At 42.2% G+C, this 18,805-nt stretch overlaps 1 protein-coding gene across 2 annotated transcripts in view; it reads right to left on the bottom strand.

The window, feature by feature from the left end:
• LOC117525734 (voltage-dependent T-type calcium channel subunit alpha-1I-like) overlaps nt 1-18,805 on the bottom strand; it is a 219,233-nt gene that overhangs the window by 189,801 nt on the left and 10,627 nt on the right. For both annotated transcript variants that reach the window (XM_034187666.1, XM_034187667.1), the window contains exon 2: nt 2,975-3,231. In XM_034187666.1, the coding sequence (XP_034043557.1) occupies nt 2,975-3,207 (233 nt within the window). In that variant the 5' untranslated portion in view covers nt 3,208-3,231. The remainder of the gene's footprint in view (nt 1-2,974; nt 3,232-18,805) is intronic.

The following is an 18,805-nucleotide window of genomic DNA, read 5'->3' as shown; positions in this document are numbered from 1 at the left end:
GGTCAATAACTGGAGGACAAACACACGACATGAAAGCGAGAAAGCAGGTATGAATGTGAGACAATCTGGCACCAGGTGTGATGGATTGTAGATGGTTAAACTAAACAGTGCCTGAGACAATCAAGGAGGTAGCCAGATGACAGAGAACACTGAAGAGTGTTAATACAAGATAAACACCAGAGATATAATATGTGAAACATAATATCCATAGATCAGAAAACCCCTGAAATGTCAGTCATGATAATAACAAGCCACAGTGGCCTTAATGGCCATCAGGACACCACAAGCAACTTGATAGGCCTGTTTGTCTGTATTTTATGGTGTGGTACTTGTCAACGTTAAAAGATGCCAACATGGCCCAAAATAAGTAGCTCACTGGTCGTCTTGTATCTACCAAAACAAAAATTTTAGAGTTGAATATGCAGTAGTTTTACTTATGGAAATATTTGCAGAGCTACTCACACACTTGGAGTATTACCCACTTTATTTGCTATTATAACCATAAAATGCAAGAATGCATTAATAACTATGTTATGCTATTTTAAGGTTGAGAAAAATGTGGCTTGAGTTCATGTAAAGCTTTGAGACAGGTTGATACCTATGTCTTTTCTTTTTAGCATTTTGTAGAAAAAAGATTTCTCTTGTAAGACATAATTGCAAAGATGAGTCAAAACCTTGACTGCTGTTTTCAGTATGATTAAAGTGATAAAAAAGAAGTGACCTGCCCTTTTAGTTTATGAATAGGAATCTGTGCAGAATGAATATTTCTCTTCAGCAGATTTAGATTTGCAATGAACTGTAGAAAGTTATACTAAACAAGTCAGCATACTGTGTAATAGGTTTCATCAGACTGCTGTCAGATATATTGTAGTTTTAATATTTGGGTTCTGTAATGTGTTATGTCCTTGCAACAATTCTATTGAATTCAGTTCAGTTTAACTTATTTATACAGCATCAAATTGAGTCTAGATTCCAGAACTTACACACCCCATTAGCAAAAAAAATTCCATAATATTTTGTTCTTATTTTAAAGGGATAAATCTCAAATAGGAATGCGAGCACCTTTGCTCAGATCTCAAGTCAAGTCAAGTGGAGTCTGGAAGCCTTCTCTGGTGACACCAAGGAACAATCCTGGGTCCCAGATGGAAACCAACCAGGCAGAACCGATCCATCCCCACCTCTCAAAGGTAATTACCTGCTGCATCCAGGTGAAACGTGGGGGTCCCCTTTGCCTTCATCAGCTGCTGGGGTCCTCAACACTGAGGCACCTGCGTGCTGGATCTTTTCCATATTTTGTACTGTAGCTGACACTTCCTCACAATGTAAGTGATACTCATCTGAGTGTCTGTAACAAACCGCTCGTTTAACACAAAGTCATTTCAGCGGTACCCAGACATCCTCCAAAGAGACCGAGTACCAAAGACAACCCGTCTTTGCCGAAGGTCACCAATACAGAGTAAGACAGGAGGCACCAGAACCCTAAAATCTTGGACTTCTCATCGCCAAACAGCTGCGTCCAGCGACCTCCTGACTCCGTAATCTCCGTCCTCGTGCATTTGCGTGTTTGTGCGTGAGATTAAAAGAGCCGTGTTTCACAAAGTGGACACCTTGTTCCACATTTACAGGAAGCAAAACCTCCCATAGAAACAAGTTGTTATCAAACTCTGTGTAGCTCGGAAATGAAGACAAGAAACATTACATAAGACCAAAACCAACGTTGGTTTTTTGGTCCCATTAGATGCTGGTAAACCTGTTAGATGTGCCGCAGGGTGGAGAGACGAGCAGCATGTTGTAAACATGATACAGTGAGTGTCTCACTACTTCTGACACTGTGGAAATGGAAGAAAAGACGCAGCAAATAAATGTGCTGTATGTGCAGAAAGGTCACCCTGGAGGAAGGGGGATGGTGGTTAGGGGGGGGGGCATATAGTTCTTGGGGGACTTGTCCCCATACAACACTGTCCACCCACGTTAATCCCCCCCCCCCCCCCCCGTACATCCTCCAGACATACTCTTAAACACATATATGGCGTGAAATGGGTTTCAGGCTGCACAGACACACAAAGTCACACTAAAATCAATAAATACTGCAAGTGGAAGTAATCAGGCCGCCAGGGCAGCGCTACGCTGTTGCTAAGCAACCAGGTGATTCCTCTAAAGAGTCCCTCCATGGGAGATTCCCTTGTTTGTGTAAGGGCATTCACTTGCTTGTGTGTATGTGTGCACAATTGTAAGTTAGCGTGGATACAGCGCGCGTACAGTGTTGGGAGGCGTGTCCATGGTAACAGGGCTGGCAGGACACCGAAGAGCGTTATGCTTCTTGATGCCATTTGTAGTTTCCTTATTTCCTCTTGGTGTACTTTTTATTTATTCAGCAATTATGTATTTATATTTTATAGAGCACACAGAGTGCTGACGGTGCAGACGCGCACGAGCAGGAGGACACACGGCGGTGCACGCACGCTGCACACCCAGAGCGATAAGCAGCGGCAGATATTCCATTTGGAAAGCTTTGACAAACCCCAGAGGTGTTTGCTGACGTCTGTGCATGCTTGGGAGTCGCTCACGCTCACGCTGTCACACACCTTCACGGCAGAGTGGGGACGAAAGCAGCGACTGACACGGAGGAGATGATGAGGGCAGACTGGGAGAGCCAGGTTCGGAAGAGTTTTTACAATTTGTGACTCCTTCTGCCATTTAAATTGAGGCCAGTAACAATGGGACTGACAGACCGCTGTAACGCTGGAGATTCATTAGAGCTCGTCACTATGGAAACCTCCAATCAGAGAAAAACCTTAACCATTTTTCCCCCCCACAGCTACTACTCCGAGGAAACCCGAGGTACTCCAAACATGCAGTCACGCGGACAGGCAGCACGATGCACAGCTTCCTGTCTGCACCCGGTTTAAACACAAAGTAAACATTAGGATGAGGAGAAAGTGCAGAACCCAAACACACATCAGGTGAAGGATATGGGTGGCAGACGGCTCGGAGGCACCAGGAGCGAGGTGGGCTGGTTTGGGTGAGTGCCAGAAGAACCACTGGTGCAAGAGAGGGGTACGGCAGCTCCTCTTTTTCCTCCTCCTCCTCCTCCTCCTCCTCTTCTTCGCCTTCCTGCGCCCTCTCCTCTCCTCGAACTGACATGTGCACCTTCTCGTCCCCCTCCTCCTTCCCCAGGCCTCTCTCCGGCTCCTGGGTGCTCGTCATGGCCGCACAGAGAGCAGGCTGAACCTGAAATCCACAACATACTCTATGTGTACGTGTGTGTGTGTGTGTCCCCGTGAGCACGGCCTAAAGCCAACAAACCAGAACTGCCATCCTGTCCACGTGCCCTCACATAGCCACCAAAAACAAAAACAGCCTCCGAGTTTCTGTGGAAGTGAGTGATGTTGAGCAGAAGAAGTGCAGCGCTGCGCAGGAAACGTAAATCGACATAAATCCAAACAGACATGAATAAAGGTGCAAACAGAGTCTGTGCAGACAGGAAACACTTAGAATCCTCAGCTGTAATCCTACAACTCAGAGATGACAACAAGCTATTACTGCTGATGCTTTTAATCCAGATCAGCCTCACACAACCCTTCAATCTGCTCGCGCAGAGAAAAAGTAGCTTAGAAGGTGACTTCTTATTGCTGCGAGGAGAATGAAGTGTGGGGTTGGACCGTGGGCTAATGCCGCGGGCAGCGGCTCACGTTTCACCAGCATCTGCATTAATACTCACCGTGACTGGAGTGTCATTTCTAACTTGTTTGAATAAATCCTTAACATTGCACATTTTCGTCAAGCTCGTATGGGTCACAAGATTTTAAAGGTTGCAGCCAAAAAATGACACATAGACACCGAGTTCTGCTGAATAAAACTCTATGAAGCTACGGTAAGAAGAAAAACAAGAGGGGAATTTTGTCAAGAATAAAGCTGAAATACAGTTTTGACAATAAAGTGAAAATGTCAAGAATAAAGTTGAAATATCAGTAATGAACTCAAAATACTAATTTGAAAATAAAGAGAAAAGTTGAGATGTCAAGAATAAAAATGAAATGTTGATAATAAAGCTGAAAACAAATTTTGAAATACAATTTTGGGCAACCCAGTCTTACGGCACCTCGTGATGGCATTACAAAAAGTACATTATTCTATTGGTTGGTGACAGGGTGCAAAAATGGAGCGCTTTCATAACGGGGGCATGAATTCATTTCGTGATGGGGGGTCTGAGGGGTTATGGATACGGTTAAGAGAAGGGGGTGGCTTATAAATAGCAAAGGAAAAAACGTGTCACGAAAATGAGGCACTTTTCGTGATGGAGCTATGTCATGAAAAGCGCCCTTTTGGTAGTTGAAATGCACATTTAGGAATAATGCTGAAATGTGGAAACTATTCCAGCAGTCACTGGGCAAGAGGTGGGGTATACAGGGCTGCATTGGGATTGGGTCCCGCCGGGTCCCACAGGACCTAACACAAATTTTGCGGGAGCGGCTGGTTAGAACTTCACTGCGGACAGTAGAGGGTGGTTAGAACTTCACTGCGGGCAGGAGCGGCTGGCTAAAACAAAAACACTTCGGGTTTGGAAGCGACAGGATGACCCAGTCAACAAAGGAGAATAGTGTAAAGTATGCAGTGTCCACGTGCTACTTTCATCTTAAAAAGAATGTCTTTAATTTAATAGGAGCAGCAGCGGACAGGAAGAGCACCACAGCAGGTACACCAACACAGACGCTGCCACTGCATGCCCATATATGGCACACATAATTGAAACCGGCTTTAATAAATTAAACAAACAACCACATGAATCTCCTTATTAAAGCCTAAATGATGTGTTTTCTCCCATGGGACAGGAGGAGACACAAAATCAATGCATGTCTATTACTGTGTGGGCATAAATTCTCAGCATTTGGCGGGTGCGGGCGGGACTGAAAATACACATTGCAGAAACGGGTGGGAGTGTAACACACACATTGCAGGTGCGGGCAGTAATGGTCCAATTTTCAGCGGAAGGGAGATGAAGAAATTGGTCCTGCGCAGGGGTCTAGTGGGGAACACTGTGGACAGGCCACCAGTCTACCGCAGGGCCGAGAATAAAGTCTAAATATTGCATCAAATAAGTACTTTCAGCTTCTCCCTTTTCAGCTTTATTAGACAGTTTTGACGCCATTCTCCACATTTGACTTTATTATCAAAATGCAAAATGAACTTAAAAATATATCCTCCCATTATGTTTTTTCCTTGATGCGGCCCTAATACTCCATCAGAAAAACAAAACCTGCTCAGATTTGGGTGAGGAAACATGTTTCCACATCTCCTGTATTGTACGTGCAACACTACACTGTTCGTGGACTGAGGCATGTGTCATGCACAGCACAAGCTTTTCTATGTGATACAGATGTTCAAAGCACTTTATAATGATGCTTCACACATTCACACACACACACTCAAACATGCATGGTGCTCAACTGCATGTCAGCAACAACTTGGGGATGAAGGACCCTGCTCATGATCAAGGATTCTCTGGACTAAAGTATGTCTGTGAAGTTCCACATGGGAAAAATTTCACTTTTGTCAACCTTCAGCAGCCAGTGCCTTTGGTGAGTCTCCCCACATAACGGCTGAGGGGGCGTGTCACACAGAGCAAGCTGATGTCATGTAACGTGTCACAGAAGTATAAAGCGTGCTATTACAGGTGTACATTTTAAAATTCTACTTACACGGTCATAGAATTGTGGGAATTTGACAAGGTTTAACATTAAAGCACATATTTAACTAAAAAGGTGATTTAAAAAATAATTTTGCACAATGTGGCCCTTTAAATTCAAATCAGTATATCTCTAAATGCATCAAATCTTGTTTTTGTTGTGCTAAAATGACTGTTTCTCCCTTTATGATTGGAGTTTCCACAGCAAATGTGATGTTTTACACCGGAAGTCTTTCTGATGCAACTGCACATTACATGAATAATCGAAACTGGGGCTCTTGAACCGGGAACCTTCTGTTTTGGAAGTAAGTGCACTGACCACTTGGCCACCACAGTGCCCACTGACATGTCAACTATATATTATTAAAGTTACAGTGTGTGGGATTTAGTGACATCTAATGGTGAGGTTATTTTTTTCTTTTCACATTTTCACATTTTTAGGGATTTATGCTTCTTTAGATTCTCTTTTGACAAGCAATATGTATGAGCACCCAATTCACAAAAATAAGGGTTCTCTAAGTTGTTATCCTGCACTAGCAACCAGTCTTAAAACTGCACTGCAAAATATGACAGGTTGAGTAAGTCTGTCCTTTTTGGGCTACTGTACCAGCATGATGGCACAACATGAGGGGGGCCGCCTCATATACATATGAAGGCCTGAGTCTAGGATCATGAAAACATGTGGTAATTATACATTAATGAATATATGGTTATGAACACTACAGTGCATCCAGAAAGTACTCACAGCACTTCACTTTTTCCACATTTTGTTATGTTACAGCATAGTAGAGAAGCTTGAATCTTCGACTGGACTGGGTTGCTTGACGCGAGGACGTTTCCCTTCACATCACAGAAGCTTCCTCAGCTAAAATTCTTGCTGTGGTAGTCTGACTTCTGTCTGACTCTTGTAGAGAAGAATAAACAGAAGCCACAAAAGCTGGAGTTTTAAACCTAAGCAGTCCCCTCCTACCGAGAGGCTGACTGCTGTAGGCTGGTGACTAAACAATAGCTCTAATTAGCACCTATTGTGCTCTAGTAAGCACCCTCCTAATGACAGGGCAGCTGTCCCTCCTAATGATGGGACGGAAGCCTCTCCTGATGGCTCCCTTGATGACTCTCCTGTTGACATGAATGAGTCATTACCATGAACAAAAGACTGAAACTGCTTTGACCTGAGTACCCCATTGTAAACAGGGGACAAAGCGTGTCTCAGACCCCTCCCCGGTTAAGGCTGGGTTTCAACCGTTTCACATAGAATGCCTCTTTGTCCCCTCTCTCAAACCATTTCTTCTCTCTGGCTAAGATTCCTCCGTCCAACATCACAGGAGGAGAACAGAAAGCTTTGTCAGAACTGCAGAAGGACCAAAGCATCCTTATCCTGCCAGCAGATAAAGGCAGATGCACGGTGGTCCTTAATACATCGGACTACGAGGCCAAGATCAACAACTTGCTCAGTGACTCCAGTTCCTACGAACGTCTGAAGAGAGACCCCAGGAGCAGCTATAAGAAGAAAATCATTAGCTACCTCCAAAACCTGGAGAAAGAGGGACTCATCGACAGGCAGACATACTACAGACTGTACCCTGGGGACGCCACTCCATGCATCTATGGACTGCCCAAAATCCACAAACAGGACGTGCCACTCAGGCCTATTATATGTAGCACAGATTCCATCACATACAATTTGGCCAAGCTCCTCAAGTGGATTTTGGCTCCTCTAGTGGGTAACTCAGACCACCATGTGGAGAACACACAAGATTTTGTGAACAAGATCATGGACCTGCAGCTGGAGGCAGATGAAACTACAGTGTCATTTGATGTGACATCGTTGTTCACCTGCATCCCCACCGCTGAGGCCATCTCAGCTGTGAGGCAGAGACTGCTGGAGGATGTGTCTCTACTTGAAAGGACCAAACTCACACCAGACCACATCTGCCAACTCTTGGAGATCTGTCTTAACACCACGTTTTTCCTGTTTAGGGGGAATTACTACAGGCAGATCCATGGTTGTGCGATGGGGTCTCCGGTATCCCCCATTGTGGCCAATCTGTACATGGAGCGAGTGGAGAAGACAGCCTTGACGTCTTTCACGGGCATCTGTCCCAGTCACTGGTTCAGATATGTTGATGACACATGGATTAAAATCAAGCAATAGGAGGTTGAGGAATTTACAGAACACATCAACTCGGTGGATTCCAATATCAAGTTCACATGTGAGGATGCCAGAAACAACCATTTAGCCTTCTGGGACTGTGATGTTACGATTGGAGAGAACAGGCAGCTCCAGACAGGGGTTTACAGAAAACCCACTCACACTGACCAAGATCTGCTCTTTGGCTCTAACCACCCCCTTGAACACAAGCTCGGGGTGATCAGGACTCTTCAACACAGAGCCCTACAGGTGCCCACAACTGCAGAGGGAAGGGCTAAAGAACAACAACTTGTACGGAAAGCCCTCACAGTATGTGGGTACCACGATGGTCCCTGGACAAAGTGCAGAAGTCCCAGAAAACAAAGAGACCAAGACAGGAGACGGAGACAAGAAGAAGAGGAGTGTCTCTCCCTTATTTAGCAGGAGTAGGGGAAAAACTACAGAGGATCTTCAGACAACACAAAATCCCACTTTACTTTAAACCGGTTAACACCTTGAGACAGAAAATAGTTCACCCTAAGGACAGGATCCCTAGTTGCAAACAGAGCAATGTAGTGTATTCTATCAGATGTCAGGAAAACTGTAATGAACACTACATAGGTGAGACTAAGCAACCTTTACACAAAAGGCTATACCAGCACCGCAGAGAGGGCGCAAATGGACCTCAGTCTGCAGTTCATCTCCACCTTAAAGACACTAACCACACATTTGAGGACAGGGAAGTTAAAATCTTAGCCAGAGAGAAGAAATGGTTTGAGAGAGGGGTCAAAGAGGCATTCTATGTGAAACGGTTGAAACCCAGCCTTAACCGGGGAGGGGGTCTGAGACACGCTTTGTCCCCTGTTTACAATGAGGTACTCAGGTCAAAGCAGTTTCAGTCTTTTGTTCATGGTAATGACTCATTCATGTCAACAGGAGAGTCATCAAGGGAGTCATCAGGAGAGGCTTCCGTCCCATCATTAGGAGGGACAGCTGCCCTGTCATTAGGAAGATGCTTACTAGAGCACAATAGGTGCTAATTAGAGCTATTGTTTAGTCACCAGCCTATAGCAGTCTGCCTCTCGGTAGGAGGGGACTGGTTAGGTTTAAAACTCCAGCTTTTGTGGCTTCTGTTTATTCTTCTCTACAAGAGTCAAGACAGAAGTCAGACAACCACAGCAAGAATTTTAGCTGAGGAAGCTTCTGCGATTTGAAGCGAAACGTCCTCGCGTCAAGCAACCCAGTCCAGTCGAAGATTCAAGCTTCTCTACTATGGAAACCACATGGACAACTGAGAGCCTACACAGAAATGTTATGTTACAGCCTTATTCCAAAATGGAATAAATAAAAAATATTTTCCCTCAAAACTCTACTCACAACACCCCATAATGACAACATGAAAAAAAGCTTTTTTGGAAATTCTTTGCAAATTTAACAAAAATTAAAAACTAAGAAATCACATGCACGTAAATATTCACACCCTTTGCTCAATACTTTGTTGATGCACCTTTGGCAGCAATTACAGCCTCAAGTCTTCTTGAATATGATACCACAAGCTTGGTGCACCTATTTTTGGGCGGTTTTGCCCATTCCTCTTTGCAGGACCTCTCAAGCTCCATCAGGTGGTGCACAGCCATTTTCAGTTTTTTCACATTGTTATTATGGGGTATTGTATGTAGAATTTTGAGGGAATAAATGAATATATCATATCATCCATTTTGGAATAAGGCTGTAACACAACAATATGCGGAAAAAGTGAAGCGCTGTGAATACTTTCTGAAAGAAATGGTATATTCCATTTCCGTTAATAAACCCTGAACCCCTAAATCATGCACACTGAAGCTTAAATGTGTCTATTTTTGAAGCACATTATCAATATGTCAAATACTATATGCTTAAAAGTATTATGTATTTAATATTTTTATTTGACAATCCATCTTTTTTGGTAAATGTCATGATGTTCTTGATGAGTTCACTTTACAGAGCTCAATATTATTTACGTATCAGCTTTTAATGTTTCATCACGATGGGACGAGACGGTCCGTCTGGGTCAGTGTGGAGGGATTTTCTGTTTTCAACTCAACACAAATTCATGTGAAAAAGTCACGACTCTCTCTAAAACTGTCTCAAACCATAACTTTCACCTTAACTGCAGCCAAACAGCAGTAAAAGGAAAAGGAAATCATTATTTCAGTGTTTACACACGGTGAAAGTCTCCATCTCCGTGACAGCTCGCATGTCTTAATAATGATGAAATGTCAGCAGCATGAGTGCAGGAAACTATTTTGAAAGGGTGGATTTTGTCTCCTCGATGATTTTCCTCTTCAATATTTTATTTTCACGCTCTGTACATGTGATTCTCTGCATTGTCCTTCAAACGTATCCAGTCCAATCAGATCTTCCTTAAATTGGTCTAAAGCCTCCAGACCAGGATGTCCTCCTGGTCCAGATCCAAACACGTCAGTTTCTAGCTGAAGGGAAGCGTTACTGTGTTTGTTGTTCATGTAGATGTGTTTGTGACGGGTTTGAGTTACTGGTAAGTTTGACCCGTGTGTACAGTAACACAGGCGACGCTGCACCAAGTTCACAAAGAGTCTGTGTTTACGCGCACTGATGCCAGCAGCCTATTAGAAATAAACACACACATAAAATATAATTATATAACATAGATCTGTTCTTTACTTTAAGCTTGTGTTCTTCATATGAAAACAGTATTCAGGTACCAGTTTGGAATTAGAATGATTATTAGATTTGACTCCACTTTAAACAACAACCATCTTCCTGATTTAAGCTGGAGCACATTCCTCCACTCCTTTGTTGACATGATCTATATTGACATTTTCTTTTTTTTTATTATCCAGATTACTGATTTGTGACCTGAATGCTGACTTTGACTTTGTCACTGATTATTGATCCATCACTCATCTTAGAATCTGGCCTGAACACTCATCTTTGATCCTGATCTCTGACTTTTGATCTTAACCTTTCATCTAAAACCTGATCACTGATCCTGTGCACTTATATTTGAGCTTTGATCCTCATCACTGTCTGTTGATCCTTCACTCATCTTAGACCTGATTTATGATCCTGATCTTTAATCATTATTTACAACCTAGTCTCTGATCCCGTGCACTCATCTTTGACTCTCATCACTGAGTATTGATCCTGATTGCTCGTCTTAGAACAAGCTCTATGATCCTGAGCACCCATCTTTGATCCTAAACACACATCTTAGAACCTGATATTTGACTCTGTGAATTCATCTTTGATCCTGGTCACTCATCTTGGACCCGATTTGTAATCCTTTGAACCTGATTTTTGTTCCCAATGATTAATTTTGATCCTGAACATTCATCTCTGATCCTAGTCTTTGGTCCTGTGCACTCATCTTTGATCCTGGCCACTGGCTATTGATTCTGATTGCTCATCTTTGAACTAGCTCTATGATCCTGAGTAGTAGTCTTTGATCCTGATCTTTGATCATCATCGTTACCTTTAATGCTGTGCACTCATCTTTGAACCTGATAACTGACCCTGTGCACTCATCATTGAACCCGATCTTTGATAAATGAATGAACGAGAAGCAATAACAACAATATTATTGTTATTAATGATAAAAGGCCAGTATACACCTGCAAATGACTTTGATTCTCTTGAGAATCCACTGGAGCTGTGTAACCTACCATTGATTCAACATCCAATTAATTACTTCAGGGATTAAGCCATAATTAAGTCTGTAAAAGGTCAGAAATTGTGAAGAGGGTGGGGTGGGGGGGCAGTTTGGGGTTGGGAACAGCTGGAGCAAAGTATCCCATTAAGGCATATTTCTTGACCAAAATCCAGCAATAATCATTTGGTTTGTAACAATCAGCTACAACAAATGTCTCTCTCATTTAGCCTGTAAATCATCTTTAAACCAGTTTTCCAGCAGTTTAAAGCCAATGTGAAGTTGATTCAAATGTCTCTCAAGTAGCGTAAAATCACATTGATCCAGTCTGGCATTTCATATTGAAATTATTTTGTGACCATCTGAGTGAAAGTTGATTAAAAGCAGCTCAACTCTGAGTTTAAAAGTGGTTTGAAGCATGTTTTATACATTTTAAAACTAGTTTAAAAGTACTGTATCACTGCAGTACAACTTTAGACCAATCAAAACTGATTTAAGTTAAATCAAGCTCAAAGATCAATTCAACATATTTGAACAGCAAGAAAAAACATTTTATTTGATGAAGAGACTTTAACTGATCGAATGATTATCCAAGTAACTGAGGATTATTTACTTAATCCTTGAATAATTGGTTAATTGCACATTTCCGTACTTGATAAGTCACTCTGACGCGGTGTCATATGAAATCCGTCTTTATGTTACAGGTTGCACAAATACTCCCTTTGTCTCAGAAACCTGTCACATCAGGGAAGATAAATGTTAACTTCCATTTCAGCGTGTCTTTAAAGGCCACGTGTGATCCACACAGACCGGAAGAGAAAATGATTTGCAATATCATCCATCAACAAACAGTCACTCATTTTTGTATTATGATGTTGCAACAACAAAAAAGGTCTCATCTGATTTTTCATTTCATCTCACACAAAGAACACAGTCTATTGTCTTCATCACAACCAAAAAATAAACAAAAATGAAATAACTACTGGTTAAGGCCTGTTCACACATAACACAAAAGACACAAAAACCGGAAGAAAACCCACAAACCAAACACGAAATGGGGAACACACGTGTTGAGGGGGGAGCCAATACTCTGCCACGCCACATGTGTATTGCTTGGCAACTCCACAGTCGTGGGGGCACTTAGACAAATTTCACCGCCAGCTCGAAAGTGGTCATCTGCTCACTATTTTCATGCTAACAGCGTGAATAATCATACATTTTCTAAGTGTCCAGCGGGCGGTTTTGGATGTTCGTGTGTGTCACCTGGAATTTGGCCGACACCTGCCGCGAGACGGATCGAATGGGCTCTCACAGGGCACTGTCTGTCTTTCAGCCACTGGTGTGCGCAAATAGTTGTAGTGACATGTGTATGAGGTGTTGGAGGGGGCTGCGATTTTTCACGAATGGCATACAATTCCTCCTTCGTGCGCTAGTCGACTTCAATCGTGTTATGTGTGAAGGCACCCTTAATATTTCCATTCTTATGGGAACACACAGGATTTTGGTCCCTGGTTGACTTTTAAGAAATAATCTGTACAGTTTAGTTTGCTTTTGACATGTCTCAAATGCACATTTCTCCCAGATTTTTTTTTTAATTGACATCTTCTTTCATATCAAGACAATTATTTTATTTTTAATAAAATTGCTCAATGAATCAAAACAGCACAGTTCTGTGCAAAAACCTTTGAAGAATAATAAAAGTTGTAGTATATCTCACACTTATAAACCAACATAAATTAGAAAATGTTTGAGCAGTTTGCACTGACTTAAGTTACATTTCTATAATTTACATTAACCACAGTATTTTAAAAATCTAGTTGTATTCAATGATTTGCTCGATAATGTTGATGTTATTGTTAACAACAACAACTTCATTTCTGCTGTCATGTGCTGGGCAAAGAAATCACCTTTTTTTAATGGGGTATGTGTAACTTGATAATTGGGTAGCTTAGTGGTTAGCACTGTTTACTCACAGCAAGAATGCTGTGGGATCGATTCCCAACTGGTCCTTTCTGTGTGGAGTTTGGATGTTCTCCCAGTGTTTGTGTGGGTTTCCTCCAGGTGCTCCAGCTTCCTCCCACATCCGAAAACACGCATGTTAGTTGAACTGGACACTTTAAATTAACTGTAGGTGTGTGGTTGTGTTTGTCTATATGTGGCCCTGCAATAGACTGATGTCCTGTCCAGGTTGTGCCTCACCTCTTGCCCAATGACTAGTGGGATGAGCTCCAACCCCCCATGACACTTAAGTGGCGTAAATGAGAAAATGAATGAACGTGATAAATGGTGTCTCCCGAATCAGAAAATGATGTCACATTAGTTTTGTTGTTTGTTTGTTTGTTCGTTTTGCTATTGTTGTTTGTTTTATTTTGTAATGGGGGGATTAAACACAACATCGCTATCAAAAATCCAGGGGGCTATAATGTTTGCAGAGTATTACAAATAATTACTATAGCAATTCCTCATCATCATCACTTATTCATCTTTATTATTTTCATGTTCATCTTATCAGAACACACTTCATTTCTTTCTTCAAATTCAAATTGAATAATTTCTATAGCACCAACTCACGATGAGATCGCCTCAAGGCACTTCACACAACACAATACCAAAAACAGAGGAAAAAAAAAAGAATGAAAAGTTAAAAACACAACAAAAAAGACAAAACATAAAAAAGCACAAGAATAAAAACACACAATAACAATTAAACTAATGATAAAACAAGGAAAACAAATGGGTTTTCAGTCTCAATTTAAAAGTCTCCACATTATCTGACTGCCGTATGTGTGCCAGGAGATCATTCCACAGAGCTGGGGCACGGTAGGAGAAAGCTCTGTGACTGGCAGAGTTTTTATTCACTCTAGGAACACACAAAAGTTCTGCACCCTACGAGCCCAGGGCCCGAGCTGGTACGTAGGGCTTGACCAGGTCTTCATCATTATCTTATTATTATTAACAGTAATACAAACAGTAATTTATAATTTCCAAGTTCCCTGCTCTTGAGTTAGTTTTGAGAGCTGTCCATTGCAGTGGCTGCCCTGTCTGAGCATCAGAGACCTGGAAGTGACGAGATATTCATGGAGGGACACTGGCAACACAATAATAAGCCATAAAAATGACAAAATGCAGTATTTTACGAGGTCTGTCCAAAAAGTAATGGACCTTTTTATTTTTTTCAAAAACTATATGGATTTGAATCACGTGCAATTGCATCAGCCAAGCTTGAACCTTCGTGCGCATGCGTGAGTTTTTTCACGCCTGTCGGTTGCGTCATTCGCCTGTGGGCAGGCTTTGAGTGAGCACTGGTCCACCCCCCTCGTCGGATTTTTATTGTCAGAGAAATGGCTGAAAGGCTGCCGCTTTGCTCCATGAAATTTTTTTCAGAAACTGTTAGAGACAGCCAGTTGGAAACCATTCGAAAGATTCAGATGGATTTCGGTGAAGATTCTGTCGGTGTCACACGGATTAAGGAGTGTTAAAACCTTTTTAAAGACGGCCCACAGCGGTGGAGGGCGCGCGGCGCACCTAGCGGCCATCAACGGGCTGGAACGACCAGATCATTTCTAAACTGAACGCTGTGTTGATCCGGGACATTGTGTGACTACCACAGAAATGGCAAGAGAGCTGGACATAGCACTTTTGCGACACATTCCACTGTTACAGGAGATTTTGTAATGAAAGACGTGCGGAGGATTTCGCACATCGGCACGGCACGGCACGCTGTGTTGCTGCTTTCTGTTCTAGGAAAGGTGCTTGTGAGGATTATTCTTTCCAGGATTCAGTCACAGTTATTTGCCACTCAACAAGTGGAGCAGTGTGGCTTCACTCTCAAGAAGTCAACCATCAACCAGATCGAAGCACTGCAAATACTCATTGAACACAACCACAAACACTGGCAGTGCTTCTTCACTGCCAATGTTGATTGCTTGAATGCTCACTTGATTTGGTTGACCAAGCTGCTCTCTGAGGCATCTTGAAAATTCAAGTGATAAATACGTTATTGGACATAATAATGAGCCAAAACGCAGGTGCTATGAGTGCTATGTGCAGTGGGAGGAGAGCATGTGATGTCTTCCCTGTGAACAGTGGTATTCATTAGGGGTGTGTTCTGGCTCCTACTTTCTTCAATGCATGGATTGGGTCTTGGGTAGGATTGTGGAAACCAGCGGCTTTGGTGCCTCTGTTAGTGAGGGAGGGTTCTCGCACGATTCTCTGATCTTTGCGGAATGAATGAATACCCTGATTGCAGCACTTTAGAAGCTGAGTAAGGAATCAGAGCATCAGTTTTTATGATTGTCTAGGGTCAAGACTAAGATTCAGGCTTTTAATAACTTCCTAGATTCAGCCATCAGGAGTGTATCCATTTGTGGTGAAAGTATCAAACTGAGAAATTCACTTATCTTGTCAGTGCCATCCATGTCTCTGGGCGCTCAACTGCTGACAAAACCTGGGAAGAGCTTTAGGGGTCATGAGATTCCTGGACAGAGGTGTTTGGTGATGCTCATGTCTTTATAGCTGAATGAAGCTCCAGGTTTTTAGGGTCCTTGTGCTCCCAGTCATACTGTATGGTTGCAAGAGTTGGATGATAACTACACTCAAAAAACCAATGCATTGGATGAACTCAATTCAGTTATGAGCAGGATTTCCATCTAATAAATATATGTAGCCCCAACTCAAATAAAGTGCATCCATTCAAGATAATTTAATTGAGTTGGGGCTACATATATTTATTAGATGGAAATCCTGCACATAATTTAATTGAGTTCATCCAAAGAGCCATTTTTTGAGTGATCACTCAAAAAACTGACTCATTGGACTGGATTCCACCTAATAAATACATGTAGTCCCAACTAAATTAAATTGCATTATCTTGCATGTGCTTTTTTTGAGTTGGGGCTACATATATTTATTAGATGGAAATCCTGCTCATAACTGAATTGAGTTCATCCAAAGAGCCATTTGTTGAGTAAGAATAGTTACTTAAACTGACAACTGAATGTCTTTGGTACTTGGTCTCTAAGGAGAATCCTTGGTTAATGCTGGAATGACTGAGTTAAAGGAATGGATGCTTAGGGTGACTAAGAGGAGGAGGTCTGAAGGAACGCCATATGTGACATTTTGGACATATGGTGCATTTCTCTGGCTACAGTCCAGCACACAGATGCCTCAGTGTTGAAGACCAGAGTGGCTGCAGAAGACCAAGGGGGCGCCCATGTTTCACTTGTCTGCAGCAGACAGATGGTTACATTTGAGAGACTTGGATGGACCTCTTGTTTGTCTGGGTGGTTGCCATGCAGGACCCAAGGTGGCTCAGTATTGTGGTGGATGTGCTGACACATGGCACCAACACACACTCACAGATCTGACCTGATATCTCACCACACAGTTACTTCTCAGCATGCATTATGCATGAGCTGAAGGTCACAGCTGGTATGATTCTGTGTTATTCTGTGTGAATGGTGTGGGTGATGAGCACACGCACGTTTTGTTTCACATGTGGTTTAAATCGAAATAGGAAACGTGCAGGGAAGAGCGATTCTACACAAACATGGGTTAAATTGGGTCTGCAAAATAAAGTTTTTGTACTTTTCAAGAAACAGGTGTCATGAAAATGAAAACTTCTGGTGTGTGTTTGGATTTAGCTTTGTCGTCATTAGCCGTTAAGACATGACAAACACTGTCATCTGCATTTGATCCATTCTAAGCACAGACAGACACAATCCAATCACCAACCGGGTAGCCACAGTTCTGTGCTTGGGACCAACTCCACACTGCCTTGCTCGATGACAGTGGAAGGACCATTTTATCCGATGTGCATATTTTGATGGTTGGACAAATCCCAAGCAGAGACAGGGAGGACATACAAACTCCACACAGAAAGGAAGTGGGCATTGATGAAATTGAACCCTGGATGTTCTTGCTGTGAGGTAAGAAAACTAACTGCTGTGCTGCCTTTTCTAAAAGGTCACTTGAAATTCTGACCTGACTTTTTACAGAAATGTGCAGGGGACAATTAAAGAGGCCATGTACCTTATAATCTGTACAACCACAAAATGTTTTTGAGAAACAATAAAAGAAGATACTGCAAATAACACCTCCTACCACTTTATATAAAAATATGACTTTTAATGAAACATTGTGTCAGGGAGGGCCCAAAAATACTGCTTGGCGGTCCCTTCCAAGTTCAGGATATTAGTGCTTGATGCAATATAATGTTAGAAATTATACACAATTACGGCAAAAAAATAAACACTTTCATTTAACTTGAACAGCTCAAAACAAATGGATGCATTGTGGTGCACCCAGTTAGTGCACTAGCATCCAAAACAAAAGGTCTCTGGTTTAAGGCCACCTGTGGTCTGTTCTCCATGTAGATCTGCATCAAGGAGGACATCCATTACCAACATGCAGATCCATAATGTATCTGCTGTGGCAACACAAGTAAAAAGGGAATAGTTAAAAGTAGAATTAAGTTGTACCTGTTTCTAAATATGAGCTACAGTAATGTACAGTGCATTCAGAAAGTATTCACAGAGCTTCACTTTTTCCACATTTTGTTATGTTACAGCCTTATTCCAAAATGGAGTCGATTCATTTTGTTCCCTCAAAATTCTAGTCACAACACCCCATAATGACAACATGATTTTTTTGTTACATTTTTGCAAATTAATAATAAATAATAATAATAAAAAAAGAAATCACATGTACAAAAATATTCACATCCTTTGCTTAATATTTTGTTGATAACACCTTTGGCAGCAATTACAGCCTCAAGTCTTCTTGAATATGATGCCGCAAGCTTGGTGCACCTATTTTTGGGCAGTTTTACCCATTTCTCTTTGCAGCATCTCTCAAGCTCCATTAGGTTGGATGGGAAGCGCATGGCTGTTGGATGCGCAGCCATTTTCAGATCTCTCCAGAGATGTTCAATTGGATTCAGGTCGGGAGCTCTGGCTGGGTCATTTTCCTGCTGAAACATGAACAGTCTCCCCAGTCTGAGGTCAAGAGTGCTCTGGAGCAGGTTTTCATCCAAGATGTCTCTGTACATTGCTGCATTCCCTCAATCCTGACTAGTCTTCCAGTTCCTGCTGCTGAAAAAACATCCCCATAGCATGATGCTGCCACCACCATGCTTCACTGTACGGATGGTGCCTGGTTTCCTCCAAACATGAAGTCTTGCATTCACGACAAAGAGTTTAATCTTTGTCTCGTCAGACCAAAGAATTTTGTTTATCGTGGTCTGAGAGTACTTCAGGTGCCTTTTGGCAAACTCCAGGAAGGCTGCCATGTGACTTTTACTAAGGCGTGGTAAAATGGACTG

This window comes from Thalassophryne amazonica, chromosome 15 (assembly GCF_902500255.1).
Source record: "Thalassophryne amazonica chromosome 15, fThaAma1.1, whole genome shotgun sequence".
Lineage (NCBI taxonomy): Eukaryota > Metazoa > Chordata > Actinopteri > Batrachoidiformes > Batrachoididae > Thalassophryne > Thalassophryne amazonica.
This window is presented reverse-complemented; position numbering and strand designations above follow the sequence as displayed.